This window comes from Mirounga angustirostris, unplaced genomic scaffold, assembly GCF_029215605.1.
Source record: "Mirounga angustirostris isolate CCGP_5_RB_7025 unplaced genomic scaffold, mMirAng1.0.hap1 SCAF_4, whole genome shotgun sequence".
In the NCBI taxonomy this organism is placed as follows: domain Eukaryota; kingdom Metazoa; phylum Chordata; class Mammalia; order Carnivora; family Phocidae; genus Mirounga; species Mirounga angustirostris.
This window is the reverse complement of record NW_026991712.1, coordinates 1468866-1485090: the sequence shown is the minus strand read 5'-3', so window position 1 is coordinate 1485090 and position 16225 is coordinate 1468866. Positions and strand designations below refer to the sequence as shown.

General features: G+C 59.9%; 1 protein-coding gene across 2 annotated transcripts; it reads right to left on the bottom strand.

Annotated features, from left to right (window-relative positions):
* Positions 1 to 5023: 5023 nt before the first annotated feature.
* On the bottom strand, positions 5024 to 8792 carry LY6E (lymphocyte antigen 6 family member E). Of its 2 annotated transcripts, none has more exons than XM_045895808.3 (4): positions 8583 to 8792; positions 6604 to 6712; positions 6091 to 6210; positions 5024 to 6013 (listed from the first exon to the last, which is right to left on the bottom strand). In XM_045895808.3, exons 2-4 carry the CDS (start codon positions 6653 to 6655, stop codon positions 5793 to 5795), a joined length of 393 nt encoding a protein of 130 aa, XP_045751764.1. In that variant the 5' UTR covers positions 6656 to 6712; positions 8583 to 8792; the 3' UTR covers positions 5024 to 5792. The 2 variants fall into 2 exon arrangements, with proteins under 2 accessions (XP_045751764.1, XP_045751763.1); XM_045895807.3 differs by having other exon boundaries at positions 6604 to 6709; positions 8583 to 8790.
* Between the last annotated feature and the right edge of the window lie 7433 nt (positions 8793 to 16225).

Genomic DNA, 16225 nt, shown 5'->3' with positions numbered 1-16225 from the left:
TTGGTACTGTCCTCGTCTGTTTGGGCTACAGCCACGAACGCCACGGCCGCGGGGCGGGGCGGGGCGCGGAGCTCAGCCACGGGGGCGCTGAGGTCGGGCCGCCTGTTGGCGCAGAGCCCCCTCCTCCGGGCGTCAGCACCCGGCCCGGGGGCTTTTGTAAGCACCCTAGTCCCAGTCATGAAGGCGGGACTCTCAGGACTCAGAGCCCAGCCAGGGTTAGGCTCCGAGGCGGTTCAGAGGAGACAGGCCCCTTAGACCGCTGCACGATTTTCCCACTGCTGAGACCGCTGGTTCCCCTTCTCATCCTGACTAGTCTCACCACACTTACACATGTCATTAGTGTTTCCAGACGAATCACTGTTGGGGAGCCCTGTCCACTGCAGGCATGGCTTCTGGGTGGTTACGTTCTGATCTCTTATTAGTTTCCCTTCCACTTTTTTTTCCTTCTATTTGTTAGGGATTTATTTTGCCGTTCTTTCTGTAACTTCTTTTGATGGTCGCTTTCTTCATCAATGTTGAATCTTTTCTTGTTTTTGATGTACCAAGGTAAGACCATACAGTTCTCTCCAAGTGTGGTCGGTTGCTTGCAAGTCTGTCATCATTTAGTTAGCGGGCTGTCTGATTCCCATTTTGATTTCTTCTGTGACCCATGAGTTATTTATTAAAATTTTTCTTTATTTCCAGGGCGCCTGGGTGGCTCAGATGGTTAAGCCTCTGCCTTCGGCTCAGGTCATGATCCCGGGGTCCTGGGATCCAGCCCCCCATCAGGCTCCCTGCTCAGCAGGAAGCCTGCTTCTCCCTCTCCCACTCCCCCTGCTTGTGTTCCTTCTCTCGCTGTCTCTCTCCGTCAAATAAATAAAATCTTAAAAAAGAAAATAAAATACTTCTTTATTTCCAAATAGAGGACTATTTTCTGTATTTGTGTTAATGGTTTACAGTATAATTGCATGGTGATTGCAGAAACTACTTTGTGTGATTTCTGTTTTGTCTTTTGATAATGTAATTATACAAGATTGATTTAAAAAAAAAAAGCTTTTATTTATTTATTTGACAGAGAGAGACCCAGCGAGAGAGGGAACACAAGCAGGGGGAGTGAGAGAGGGAGAAGCAGGCTTCCCGCTGAGCAGGGAGCCCGATGCGGGGCTCAATCCCAGGACCCTGGGACCATGACCCGAGCCGAAGGCAGGCGCTTAACGACTGAGCCACCCAGGCGCCCCACAAGATTGATTTCTTTTAAGATTTCAGGGCTCTCCATGTTCCACGGTTTTGCTTCAACCCTTCCGTCGTCTTACAATTCAGGTGGATCTCTGGGAACAGCATATATTGGGTCTTCAAAAACTATTCAAACTTTAATCTTTAATTGGAGCATTAAATCCATTTACATTTAATAAATTATGGAGATACACTTGGGTTTTAATCCTCCATATTACTATGATTTTTTATGGCCTACCCCTATGCATCTATGTTCCTTTCTTCTTTTCTCTCTTTGCCTCCTTTCTTGGTGATTTTGTGTATTTTTTTCATCCTTCCCTTTACTAGTTTGGAAGTGGAGATTCCCTTTGGAGGTGTGCAATGCTGATCTAGAGAAAGCACAGACACACGAATGTGTCACCGGCAGGAGAGGCCCCACCCAAGGCGGTGCCCGGGGCCCCCCACCCCATCCCCTGCAGGCTCTGCAGCTGTGCTGGGCTCAGCACTTAGCTCTGTGTTTTGAATTTCAAGTCTCCCTCTACAAATTGTCTCCCACAAGACACACTTACTAATCTTCTTACAAAATCAGTGTTCATTTAGATTTACCACTTATTCACCAGTATTTTCCTCATTCCTGGATCCTTCCCTTCCAAGTGGTATCCTTTTCCTTCTGGCTGAAGAATACTTCCTACACTTTCTTTTAGTGCAAGTATGCAGTAAGAAACTCTCGGATTTGTTTCTCTGACAATGGTTTTCTTTCAACTTTATTTTGGTACTTTTGCTGCACAGAGAACTCTAGGTTGTCATCTACTTTCTTCTGCTTCCTAGTTGCTGTCAAGAATTCAGGGGTTATTCTCAGTGTCACTCCTTAGTAGGTGATCTTTTTCTCTAGCTCATTAAAAGATGACAAGGACTGGGGAGAGGAGGCGCAGGGCCTGCCCAGCCTGGGCCGAGACCACCACAGGAGGAGGCCAGAGCCGGGGCAGGATCCCTCCACCTCCCAGGCCAGCAGGTGCAGGCAGCAGAGCCAGCAGCCTGGGAGGGGCAGGCGAGGGGGCAAGGGCCAGACACACCCATTCCCTCCCCAGAGAGAGATCCCCTCCCTGCGGGGACTCGCAAACCGAGGCCAGAACACAGAGCTGACTTTGGCTACTGAGATGGGGGGTGGGGTGTCACCCGGGCACCTGACGCTGAGGTCAGGGAGTCTGGGCTCCTGACGACTGTGCGCCTGGCCCCTTACTGCAGCCTGGCAGGTTGCCAGGGCAGGGCGAGAGTCTGGGGCTCCTTCGGCCCGCCCCTCCCCGCCCCTCCCCGCCCCTCCCCGCCCTACCTGCCTTCCTTCCGGCTGCGGGAAATGGAAACTTAGAGCTCTGGGCTCCTCCTCCCACCCCTCCGCCCCTTCTCACCCAGCCCCACCCCACCTCCTGCTGCTCCCGCCCAGCCCCCAGCCTCTCCCCTCCCCAGAGGGGAAGCAGGAACCGGGGAGGCCACCAGCCTGGGAGCCCAGCCCTTAAGGACCTGCCCTCCCACCCAGAGCAGAGGGGGTGCAGAGCCCGAGGGCCACCCACCCCGTCGTGCCAGTGGCTTCATGCCCCCAGCCTCAGGGGGGCTTCTGAAAACGGACAAGCATTACCATCTCTGAGTGCAGATGTAGGAAGGGTAGTAAGAGATGAAGAGCCCCCGGGAAACGGTAGGCGCTAGAGATGCAAGCCTAAGAGACTGCTAGCAGGAAGGGAGCATGGGGTGCACGGCTATCCTGCCACTGCCCCAGCGCCGAGCCCAAGTACCTGACCAGGGCTCTCAAGTTTCAGGCCCACTTGTGCAACTTCCTCTGCCCAACCCACCGCGGCCCACGGGTCTCACCTCGCCAGTCTGAGCCATGCTAGCGCGCTCGCTTGATCTATGCTGAGTGAACAGCACGGTTAATGCATTCTACCCGGGGACTCAGGGCCCCGAGGGGAATCGTCTGTGACAACACCTGCCAGTGTATCTGGGGGACATTCTGATTTCTAGCTCCTTGAATTCTTTTTCTTTAAAAAAAAAAATCTTTTTTAAGTGATCTCTACACCCAACTGGGGCTCGAACTTCCAACTCTAAGATCACTCCACAGAGCCAGCCAGGTGCCCCTTCTTTTGTTTTTAATGCTGGCCTGACCCATTCAGGCGAATCACATGCTCACTGCCCACTGAATCTCAATCAGGCTGCTCTGATGTGCTTCTGGATCCTTCTACAAGGAACTGGTTGGGCCTGGGTCTCCTTCCTCTTATCACCCTACTGGGGCAGATCCCTCCTGCCCCGCTTATTTGGGGGCCGTCCCTTCCTTGGGCGCAATCACTGCGCTGTCACCTGGCTCTGTGTATTGGTGGGCTGTCCCCCTTTGGTGGCCGTGACAATGACATTTCCATGCTCCCGTGCCCATGCCTGATCTCAGGGATTCCCTGGAGATGGGCCAGGATCCTGAGCCCCACACTGACCACTGTCCCACCCTGCTGGACACCCTGTTCTGTGGTCGCTGGACACAGGCACACCGGAGCTTCTGGCCAGCCCAGGACAACCTGGGTGTGCGGGCGTGTGGGGGGCAGGGAAGCTGAAGGGACTGCATTTCGCAAAGTCTCTGTCCTGCTATTTCTCCCCTTGGTCACAGTGATTCATGCCCTGTAGTTCCGCTTGCGTCTGTGCAAACCAGAGCTTGTTTTCTGCTCCAGGGGGAGGCAAGACAATTCACCGTTCCGAGTTCCTCCTAGGCCCCAAACACCTGGTAACACCTGGAAGAATGGGATCCCAAACACGTCCCAGGACACGAGCCTCCAACAAACCTGGGCCGATGCTGGCATCAACACCCCCACCCTCAGCGAGTCTCGGACTAACACCCACTGTTCACCTGACACTCACCTTTGATGGGACTCTACCCTGGATTCCTGAAGGAACAGTAGCCCGGACCCTTTCTAATAGGAACCCCCAACCCGAAGGGACAGGGAGTCTCCCAGACGCTCCATCCACTATACTCTAGCCCTTGCGCTCGTCAGTAAACTTTGCTCTCACTTCCTCCTGGCTCCCATCTCATTTCTAGCCTGCATGAAGCCATGGACCCTCTCGGCGGGTCCTTCGGGGCCCCCTCTGGGACCTCAGACGCGGCCTGCCAGCATGAAGTGGACGCCAACCCGTCCCACCTTCCCAGAGCGCCCCGATGTGCCACGGCCTCCGCCACGCCCCCAGCGGGATCAGAGAAGTCCTGGGCTGCGAACACAGAGCCTTCCCCGGCAGCGGCCCCTGCAGATGGCTTCCCTGGTCACCACAGACACAACGTGGCTTGCAGAGCAGAAGTGGGCTCAGGGCAGGGGTCTCACTCACCCGCTCACCGGGCCCCTGCCTGCCCAACCAGGGTTTCCTGTGCCCACCTCGGCCCGACGGCCCCCAGCATCCCATTCTCAAATCCCAGAGAGCCGGGCGCTGGTGCCCGTCCCACGTGCATGCTCCTGCAGGCTCCTCGCCTTCTCCCTGTCCAAACCCATTCCTCCCTCTGGAGGGTGCTGCCTCCCTCCCAGAAGCAGACTGGCCGCCCTCCCTGCTCCCGGTCCTGCCCTGTCCGGCCTTTGTCCTGCCTGAGGACGAACTTCCCACGTGGCCCGGCCTGGTCTGGCATGGGAAAGAGTGCAGGATGCGGGTTAGGGTTAGGGAGGTCCCCTTCTAGGCCTTAGGGCAGCGAGCTGTGGACTCGGGGAAGCCCTCTCCCCGATATGGGCCTCAGGGTGGGGCTGTACCACAGGGGGACCCCCCACGTTAGGCCCCTGCTGGGAGGGGGACTCCCAAACATGCAGCCACAGCCAGAGTGTGAAAGGTGGAGAATGTGTTTATTTGAGGCACCAAAGCAGCAGGCCGACTCCAATGTGGGGGTGGAGGGGGGTGGTGCCGCAGCTGGGGGGCGGGGGCTGATTCCTGGGTCCAGCGGCCTAAACCCAGACGCACTGGAAGCCCATCTTCTTCCAAAAGGCCACCGTTAAAGTGGGTGAACGTGGGACGCAGAAAGGCGAGAGAGAAGCAGCTTTGTTGTTGGGGCTCGGGTGGCTCAGCCACCGCTAACGTCGGACTCGGGTCTCTGTCCCCCCGTCACGGCCCGGCTCTGGCAGGGCCTCACACTGCACGCACGCACGGGGGCGCACGCACGCACACACCCGTCCACACAGCTGAGAGAACGCACTCCCCTCTGACAACAGCACGCTGGTCCCCCTGGGATGCAGCGGCACAAAGCACATCTCCCACCCCACCTGGGCACAGACGGAGCAGAGCCTGGGGCGCACGTGCCCCTCCCAGGGTGTCCCCAGGACTCAGTTCTGACTCCGGGCCCTCAGCCCTTCCAACCTGAGGAGGTCACATCCCCGCCCGAGAAGTGAGGTTAGGGGCCGCCTCGGAGGGCAGATGGGGGCGCAAGGGGCAGGCCTGACCGTGGGCACCGACGGCGGAGAGCGCTGGGATCGAGCAGGGTGAAGAGTCAGAGGAAGAGGCTTCCACATCGTTTCGGGGGCTGGCGGGGCGGGGGGTGGGGGGCGCGGGCCTTCCTTCCTGAGCTGGGGGTGTCTGGGCCAGCTGCCGGGCCCCAGCGGTCAGGGCCCGAGCCGCTGCAGGGCGGACAGCAGGCTGAGCAGGAGCCCGAGGCCCAGCACTGCGCCGCTGGCCCGCAATCCCCGGCCGGCGGTGCTGAGGTTGCATAGGAAGCTCTGGCAGCAATAGGTGCCGACGGACGCCACGCCCAGGTTGATGCTGGGGCTGGGGCAGATCGGGGAGCAGCCCTTGTTCAGGGTGTGGCCGAAGTCCACCAGTTTCCCTGCACAGGACAGCAAGGCGGTGAGGGGGGGCGGGGGGGGGGCGGCCGCGCGGGGAGGGGCGGCGGCCAGCACTCACCGAGTCCGGCAGAGGCGGACACCGTGACGCAGTAGCTGTCGGAGTCCGCGCAGATGGTCGGCTTCAGGCAGTAGAAGTTACTGTTCTGGTTCGTGCACGAGAAGCACACCAGGGAGTGGGCTGCAGAAGAAGGGGAGACGCTGCAGGTGAGACCTGTCTTGGGCCCTGGGATGCCTTCCAGCGGTGTCCCCTGCCAGTCCCGAGCCAACACCTAACCACCTCCCAATCATTTGCCGATGTTATTCGAGCAATCATCACACTCCAGACCTTGGCCCTGCAGGAGGAGCTCCAGGGACGTCCCAAAGCACAGTAGTAAGTGTGTCAGGGTCAGAACTCAGGCCTCCGGGGGAGCAGCAAGGAGCAGGGACCTGCTTTGCTGGGGGAGAGGACCGTTCGGCCGGCCACAGCAGGTCAGGCAGGAACAGGCCTGAAGGGCCCCTGGGCACCGCTCGGGGGAGTCCAGGAGGAAAGCACAGCTCAGCCAACGGCCCGGGGCCCCAAGGGGCATCTCACCTTGCTCCACACTCAGGAGGGCAGCCAGCAGCATGGGCAGGAAGACCTTCATTCTGGAGGAGACCGGTGTCCGGTCTGGGGCCTCACAAAGCCAAAGATACTGCTCCTGCTTAGAGAACAACTCGGTGAGGGACCGGGCTGCCCACTGGGAGGAGGGGCCAGAGCCTCAGGCCCTGGGAGCTGCGCTGCCCCCATTTGATAGACGGAGGGGCAGGCGGGAGGGGGGCGCCTATCCCTGGCAGAAGCACAGCCAGCACACGGAGGGTCTTCCTGCCCCATTCCCACCTACCCCTCAGTGTGCCCACTCCTTCTAGTTGAGACCCGTCCCCCAGCCTGTGGTGCTTGCTGCTGGGGCCAGATGAGGGAGCTCATGAAAGATCTCAGGATCACACAGAAAGGGAGGCCAAGAGAGTGGCCCCTGCTGGTGGTGCTGGGGGTGGGGGGAGAGTGGCCAGGAATATTAGCTGGCCTGCATCCAGGACTTTCCATGAGCCAGCTCCATTCCTGACATGAGGGACTCGGGCTGGGCTGGGTGCCGAGCGCCCACCTCCAGCAGTTTTCTATGTTTCTCCCTATGTTATTCAAAGCTGACGACAGCGAACCTATAAATATCTGCTATTCCCCCATCTCGTGCCTGAAAAAGAGGTTCAGCGAGTCTCAGCTAGGTAGATAGGAGTCTATGGGGGCTGCCTGGTGCCCTCCACCAGGACCCTCTCCTGGGCAGAGACCAGTGGCAGTGGGTGGAGAAAGCACAAGGAGGGGAGCAGCTGGGGTTCTGGTTCCCTGTTGGGCAGGAGGCATGATGTGGGAGGAGCAGTCTCGTGCCTTCTTCGGCTGGGGACGCCATGGGTGTGGGAAGGGCATTCTGGGCCTGGGGAGCAGGTCCCAGGCACTGGGAAGAAGAATGCCAGGGAGACAACAGGCTTCCCTGGCCCAGTTCTAGGCCTGGGATGACATCCTGGGGTCGGGGATAGGAGCTGCAGATGCCCAAGAGTAGGGCCGAGCCCAGCTCCAGATCCAGGTAGTTCAGGGAGAAAGGAGCCTTAGTTTCCTCTTCTGTAAAGTGAGGTTTGGGCCTGGAGAAACTGAGCTGTTCTCAAGGAAGCTCTGGAATGCACAGCCGCCGATCACAGCCCGTGTCCCCACTGTCCCCTGCCAGGCCCCCAACCAAACAGGCCCCACTGGGCTGAGTCGGGGCACTGGCTGGAGTGGATGGACATGAGCAGGGTCAGGCCAAGGGGCCCCGAGGGGAACCAGTGGGGCTCGGGGACAGTGCCATCTGGGACCCAGACTGCCCACTCCTGCCCCAGGCTCGCAGGGCTGATTTCTGACAAGGCCAGGCATCCAGTGACTGGGGGCCACTACAGAGGTAGGAGCTAGTCCTTGTCCCCGAAGATCGAAGATCGGAAGGAGCCAGATGGCTCAGTAGGGGGGTAGGGAGTGGGGGGGGGGCGCTGGGGGTGGAGGCTCCTAGGCACCTCATATGCTTGCATAATCTTTGGCAAACAAGGAGCTTTCACCCCTTCCCAGAGTAGGTTCCAGTCCCCAGGGTGGTCCACCAGGAAGGGCACTCAATTCTTCCCATCCTGCTGCCCCGCCAAGATCCCAGGCCCCTTCTTAAATCAGCAACGATGCCCCTCGCCAATCCCCACGGGAGAGGTGAAGGGGAACCTAGAGTCGGGTGATGGGCCCCAAGCCTGCGCGGCTCTGGGCCACCCAGCCAGGGAGGGCGCCTGGTGTTGGTCTGCGCCCGCTCCAGCCCCGATCTCGGGAAATATTCGGAAGGGCTGGGAGGGCTGGGGGATGGGAGTGGAGGCTCAGCCCCCAGGCGCCAAGCCCACCCGTAAGCCCGGACTCCCAGCCTCCTCCAGTCCCTCCCGCGTCTTTCCCGGCACCCTGCTCGCCCCGCCTCCGTCCTGCCCGGGGCCAAAGGGGTCGTCCCCGCTCCCCCAGCCCCGGTCCGGGCCCCGCCGACTCACGCGGGGCAGACGCAGGTCCACGGCCTCGCCGAGCTACCCAAGTCTGGAGCCCAAGCGCACGACACCCCGGGACTCCGGCAGCCGGCAGCCGCGGCGGGCGGGGGACCGCAGGCGGAGTCGGCGCCCGTGCTGGCGAGGGGCGCAGGGGCGAGCTCGGGGCGCAGGGGCGGGCGGGGCGGAGTCGGCGCTCCCGCGGGCGGGGGAGGAAGCAGGGGCGGAGTCGGGGCTCCCGCGGGCGGGCGCGGGGTTGGCTTTCCTGGGCGCGGGGGCGGGGGCGGGCTCCGAGTTCCCGGACCGGGCGGGGCTGGCGGGCCCCCACCTCGGCCCCCAAGCCCAGCCCCGGGGAGGTGTCGCCGGCCCGTCCGGCCGGTCCTTCTGGTCCCCACGCGGGGCGCGCGTCATCGCGGGGCAGCCGGGCGACGTGTGGCGAGCGTGTGGGGGCGGGGACGGGGGCCCACCGGTAGCCGGCCGCGCTCGGGCAGGGCTCGCGTCCCTTCTGCCGAGTGCCGTGGAAGCGTTTCAGACCCCGGGGCCGGGGCCGGTTGGGGGCGGGGAGGAGGCCGGGAGCTTGCCTCTAGCTCGCCGTCCCCTCTGCCCCGCGGTCCCCCGGGGTCCCAGGCTCCTGGCCTCGCCTCGGGGCCGAGGCCTTAGCCCTCCCGTGGGTGGGGGAGGAAGGTCGCAGGGGGCAGTGGTTGTGGGCCACAGGGATCTCCAGCGAGACGTCCATCTTTGCTGGTTCCGGATCCCTTTTCGCTCTGGGCGCAGGGGTTGCCTCTTATGGGGCTGCCCCCACCTGGGCCACGACACTCAGCCAGGATGCTCCCAGGCCTCCAGCTCACTCTGCTGCTAGAAGATCCTTTCACAAAGCCGGCCTCATGTGACCCTCCCAGCGCAGAGCCTAGAAGCCTGCTAGGATAAAGCCAGCATCCTTAGCCTGACAGCAAAGCCTTTCGTGCGTTCTCTCAATAGGTATTCCCTGGCTGGACCTGCACCATCCACTCTGGGCAGGGAGGCCCGGCTCTGGCCAGAGAGGGCGGTCTGGCAGGACCCCACGCCCCTGCATCCTGCTTCTCATTGGCCAGGATGGGAGACCAACTGCAGCCAGGGGAGCGGGAGGTAATGGGCTTGCCGGCAGGCCGGGCTGCCTGGTCCTTCCATCCCCCTCTCATTTGGTGGTTTCCCCTCCTTCTGCAGAGACTTTGGCGCAGTTTGCTGAGTCTCAGCCACCTGCTTGTTTTGGAAATGCACTTCACAGTTCACAGCCACACTTCCTGTGGGGAGCTGTGGCACCTGACCTTTTCTCTCAGGCTTTCTGGTGGCACCTGTGGGTGAAGGTGGTGGAGGGCGCGGGGGAGGGGGGGTGGGGGGAGAGGCTTCTTAACTATCACAGTTGGGGAGGCCAGGCAAGGGGGAGGGAGTCGAGGCAGAACGGCAGGGTGGCCAGGAGGGAGCTGCATGGGAAGAGGGGCCATTGTAATGGACCAGTCACATGAGAAAGGCCTAGGGGTTCATGAGGCGTTCATGGGAGTGTGCAAGGGAGTGCGTGAGTGTGTGGTTGGTGTGTATGAGTATGCACGGAAGTGTGTGTGTGTCTGCACAGTTTGGGGATCAGGGTCAGACGTTCCAGTGGTTCTTTGTAACATCCTGATGATGTGGGATGGATCAACTTGGGAAGGCTTTGGGGGCTCTCTCCTTGGAGGCTGAAGGTGAGGCTCTGCACATGTCCCAAGAGGTCCCCAGCCAAGGAGCGGCGATATCTTCTAGGGGTGATGGCCCTGCTGTCCCCGGGGACATGCGGTAGGCCACAGTCCTTGGTTACCCTTTCTGGATCTTACCTTTGGAAGGCAGGGGGGTGTCTGGGTGGGGCTTCCTCATCCTTTCCCCAGGCAGCACCTTGTTGGTATCTTAGTCTAAGCTTTGGGCTTAGCCTGGAAGGGGGAAATGTGAAGCTCCTTTGGCAAGTGGAGCCCCTTGCTCACCTGCCCAGAAGGGATTTGGATGAATTTTGGTCCCCATAAGAGGCATACATTTTATCTTGGCAGTGCCCATCAGTTTTGGTATGGGCTACTTGCTTGTTGATTCCGTCCAGCAGGTCAGCCCTCGAGGACAGTGCCCAGCACCCAGACCACTTCTGTCTCGTGGTGGGTGCTTAGCAAGTATTTGTGGGTGAAAGCATAAGTGGACTCTGCCCCATTCAAGACAGGACCCTTTGATTCAGAGGGCTCTTGTGATTTTGAACAACCAACTCACAACAAGTCCCCAAGGTCACTGCCACAGAACAGGCGTGAGACTCAAGAAAATGTATCTGAACATGTATGGCAAGCCAGGAGTTTGTGCAATGCCTGATGACATAATCTGTGGGGTCCTTCCAAAAACCGAGGCAGGGAGGCTAGGCTGGCCCGCTCCGTGTGCGAAATGGCCAGGTATGTGTCTGCCTGGTGGACTTGTGTCTTCAGACAGCCCTGCTTCTGCTTCCCTTTCTCGGGCTTGCCCAGGTCTTTGGGTTTTGTGAACTACCTGCTCATTTCCTGGGTCAGCCCCGCACCCCCACCCCCCCACCCCTGGCCCCCGGCCCAGAATGTTTTTTTCTTTCCCTGCTCCAGTATTGCCTCACTGCTTCTTGGGCAGACCCTGTCCTGGAGAGGGGCCAGTGGGTAGGTGGAGGGGGGCACAGCCTTGGTGAAATGTCCTCCCACATGGGCACTCTGTGTGAGCCTGTGCCCCCCCCTCCCCCGCAAAGGGCCAGGTCCCAAGTGCAGCACTGCCCAGGCCCAGTGTCTGCTGCCCCACCTCAGGCTGGCCAGGGAGGTCCAGAAGGCCCTGCGAATAGTGACCAAGCGAGCCAGGGAGTGAAGTGGCCGGACAGTGACCCACCCCTGCCAGTCACTCAGGCGCCTCTTTCCAGCATGGGTCCCCGCAGCCCCCTGCTGAGCCCAGAGAGAAGGAAGGCCTGCACAGGTGAGAACCCGGGAGGCTCTTCCTCTTGGCCGCTGCCCTGGGGTGGCGGCGCCCCCCAGCCTGGGGGGGGAGTAGGGTGGGGGGCGGCAGCAGGCAGAGGCTGAGGGTGGCGTGCCTCCACCCAAGGTATGTGCCAACCCGTGCTCTGGCAGCTCTCCCCCGACTCATGCTTCCTGGGGAACTTTCTCCTGGCAGAGACTGCTGGAGTTTGGGTTGCCGGCCCTTTGAATGTGTGGGGGGGGGGGCACATTTGCTGCTGGATGCCTCTCAGTCCTGTCCAGGGTCTGGACCCTGGTGTGTGCACGGTCAAGCTGGTCCAGAACTGGGAGAGATGGGTGCCTGTTGCCCTCACCGTCTGCTGGAAGGGGACCCATAGGCTGGAGGAGCTAATAATAGGAGCCCCCCTCAGGGACCTGAGTTAACAGGAGCCTGGCACGGGATGCTGAGGCTGGAGAGGGGGCTGCGGGGTGCAGGTAGGGCAATCGCCCTCGTCTGGCATTCTAAGAGGGAGGTTCAGCACCCTGCCACGGGAGGTGTCCATGCCTGACCGCGTCTGCCCGTGGGTGGTATTCACAAGCTGCTGGCAGGGGTTCTCGGCCTCCTTGGGCCCCTGGCGCAGTGTCTCTCCCATCTGGAGCTGCCCCCCTCCCGCGTGGCTCGGGGACTCCTACTGCAGGTTTCTGCTTAGGGGTCCTGTGGGGAAGTGTGCAGACCCCCCCTGGCCCTTCTCTCCGGCTGCCCTGTCTCTTGTAGGGCCAGGGAGCCTGGAGCCAGCCACTCTCGGGCTCTAGCTGGATTGGAGGCAAGGCCTTGTCTGGCAGTGGGGGTTCAGTGTGCAAGGAGAGCAGCCCAAAAGGCTGGTGGCTGCTGGTGAGGCCACACTGTGGGGCTCTGTATCCCTGCCTTACCTCTCTGGGCACAGCTCCACGTCTCTAAGTGGAGCCTCAGCATGCTCCCCTCAGGCTGGCCCCCGCTTCACCCAGAGAACAGTCCAAAGTGCTACTGTGATTTCAGAGCATCTGCTCCAGCCACAGGCTCAGCTCACCCTGTCACATGCTCCCACCTCAGGCCCTTTGCACAGCTGTTCCCAACCCTGGAAGAGGAAGTCCACTCCAGACCTCCTTGGCCTGCACCCTCGCTCATCTGCTCAAGAACCCATTCAGAGAGATCCCTCCCTCCTGCCCTGGAAGTACCTGGCCCTTCTCCTTGACACAGAATACTGCCTGGCAAGTATTAGATGCTCAGTGAATAATCAGACCAGTACATTTGAATGGAAATACAGTTTGAGAGCTGGTGTTGTGGGATAGAGAGCCACACTTAGAACTTAGAAGCTAAAAAACAAAAAAACAAAACAAAAAAACAAAACCACCACACTTAGAATTTAGAAGCTAAAAAAAAAAAAAAAAAGTGTGGGGGCGCCTGGGTGGCTCAGTTGGTTAAATGTCTGCCTTTGGCTCAGGTCCTGATCCCAGGGTCCTGGAATCGAGCCCCACATCCAGCTCCCTGCTCAAGCGGGGTATCTGCTTCTCCCCTGCCCCTCCCCCTACTGCTCCTGCCCTCTTTCTCTCTCCCAAATAAATAAATAAAATCTTAAAAAAAAAAAAAACTGTGATGTTTGCAAGGATGGCACAGCATGGGGAGGGGGGGTTGGTCTGCGGGAGGGAGGGCTGCAGGGAGGTAGCCTGTGGGAGGGGGCTGCAGGAAGGGGTGCTGGGGCCATAGTCCACCAGCCTCCTTCACATGCAAGACCATAGGCTTCCTACAGACTCAACCTAAGAGCCTCCAGCTGGGTGGAGCTCCTGTGACAGTCAGCGGGACTCTAAGTCAGTCGACTCAGACAGGCTCTGAGACGACCCGTTGGAATCCATCACAGTACTTGCTGCGGAGCATGCGAAGACCCCCGACCTACATGACTACATGTAGAGCTAGAACGTTCAGGATCTTGCACCTGGGGCTGGGTGCCTGGAGGCTGAACTTTGTTGGTGGTGGATGGAGACACGAGGGCAGGGGCCTCCCTTAGAGCCATGCCCATGAAACTCTACCTGAGCACGCCGGGAAAAGACACCACCACAAATTTGGCAGAAGGTCCTGCATTGGTCTCAACTAGGCAGTGACCAACCAGACCCCACCTCCCACCAAATTCTCAGCCCTCGGGTGGGGTTCTGTCTCCCCTGGGGGGCCTCCTCCACACCCGTGGTGGCCTTGGGAGTTCCCCTCCCCTTCCAGCATCACGGCTGGGTCCTGTCCCAGTCAGTGGTGCTGTCTGGGAGCTGGGCTCACAGGAGACCCTTAAGCATGGGTCCGAACACTAGCTCAGAGGACTGCCCACCTCCCACACTGCCTCCCTTCGAGCCAGCTTCACCCTCCTCCTCCCGCCCATCCTCCCTGCCAGATGTGAGCCCAGCAGGACCCAGGAGCACTGCTCCTGCCCCAGCCTCCCTCTCTGCCCCTCCATCTCCCTTCGCAGGACCCTTCCCTCTTTCCTGACCACTCCCTGTTTCCCTTTAGTCTCCCTAGATTGAGCGGTGCATCTGCTGCAGGCTGTGAGGCTGGGACCAGTCCACCACAGAGGCTGTGGTCAGTCTGGTCCGGCTGGGTCTCCATTTTCCTGGACAATTTATGGATTCACTCACATGGTCCCAGGACAGACCAGCTTCATCCTTTCCCTGCCGTCCCTGCCCTGGGCCCTGGTCAGGACCCTTCAGGCTGGCCCAGCAGATCTCCCAGACTTGAGGCTTGGGGGTCCTTCCCTCTCACAAGCAAATCTGCTTCAGGCTTCACAAGCTGTCCCGGGGGTGGGGAAGAGCCCTCCACGGGAACACCTGCTGTGGTCTTGCTGGGTGTGGGACCTGGATCCTAGTGGGGTACTGGCTGGTACCAGGACCCCGTGAACCCTCCCTGAGGCTCTGCCTGGTGGGAGCCTGGGGCCCAGCTAGGTGGGACAGTGAGTGAGGCTCTGAGTTTCTCCAACAGAGCAGTCAGCACAAGCCAGCTCTGGCCCTTTGCCACCCCAACTGAGGGGCAGAAACCAGCCATCTGTGGCCCCTGGGAGCCCAGATGGCTGGAGGCTGGACATGCCTCACTCTAGACTTTGACTTCAACATGGTTCTAAAAAGCCTCAGACCTGCCTGCAGGCTGCCCATCAGTGGAGGCTTCCTTGGGGCAGAGCTGGCCGGGCTCAGGCTCCATGCCCTGAGCTTGTCTGACTGGCTGTCTTGAGATCCTTGCGGTGCGGGGTCCCTCTGTTGCCGCCCCGCTCAGCCAGCAAGGGTGGCCGCTATGAGCCCCAAGGCCCCTCTCTTACCTTTTGCAGACTAGCTTATTTGTAAAATTTCTACTAGGAAATTCAGAAAACTCACCCCTCAGCATAACAAATGGGAAAGGAGGTGAGCGAGGCTGTTCTCAGAACCCAGACCCCAGGTGGTAAGGATAGAGTATGGCTCCTCCAAGAGAGGACATGTTCCTAGAAGCCCAAATGTGCCACCTCTGCCCCTCTCCTCGCACCCTTTGTCCTCCGTCCTTGGTCACAGGGCTCACTGGGTGGCTCCCTACACCCTGCCACCACTCTTGCCCTCCATCCCTCAGGCTGACTCCTCCTTGCTTGGAAGAGAAGGGAAGGCGGGGAGTGGGGGGGGGCGGAGGAGTGGGGAGTAGGAAGGGGAGGGTGAGAGAGGTGTCAGTCTGGGTGCTCTGGGAAGCAGACCCCAAGGGAGAGTGAGAGCTTCAGGAGAGGGGTCCTCAGGGACTCTGAGAAGGATAAGGGAGGAGGGACCAGGGTGAGGTGGGAGAGCCTTCAGGCCCCTCTCCAGGCAGGGCAGGAGGGAGCCCTGGGGGAGGAGCCCGGCGCTGGGGGCAGCTGGGGAGTGCCACTGGCAGGGCTGGTGGGTGTGGGGCAGGATCCTGGGAGCTCCGCCCTGCCGGGAGCGGGAGCGGGACGGGGTGGGGCCTTGGTGTGAAGAGCTGGCTGCCGTAGACGCTGTCACGCAGGCTCTCTCTTGGTGGGACTACCGTGGATGCCACGAAAGGAAAGGGAAGATGGAAAGCCTTTGAAAACTGGCTTTGCCAGAACAACATTTAATCAGTTGTGTGCCTCGTGGATCTTCCAACGGTTCACACATCTCATGACTTTGGGTCTGGCAAGGGATGGGCTTTTCCTGAGCTCCCCAACACCCCCAGAGCCAGGCCTTGGCCTGGGCCCCGGGAGAATTCTCTGTGGGCCGGAGGTATAGGATTCGGGCTGGGGTGAGGCTCAGCCACAGTCCTGCCCCTTCTTGGGGGGGGGGGTCACAAGTCTCCCCCACCCTCCAGGAGGCTCATGCCTTAATGAGCACACTTTTCCACATTTTTTAAAACATTTTATTTATTTATTTTGATAGACACAGCGAGAGAGGGAACACAAGCAGGGGGAGCGGGAGAGGGAGAAGCAGGCTTCCCGCTGAGCAGGGAGCCCGATGCAAGGCTCAATCCCAGGACTCTGGGATCATGACCTGAGCTGAAGGCAGATGCTTAACGACTGAGCCACTCAGGTGCCCCACTTTTCCACATTTTTGACCCAGATCCACTGTAAAAAATACATTTTACATTATGACCAGTATATATAAATCCTTACTGTGTGGGAGGCAGTCAGTATATTCTATTCTATCCAGTTCTGTCTCGCTCCGTTCTTTTTTTTTTTTTTTTTTTTT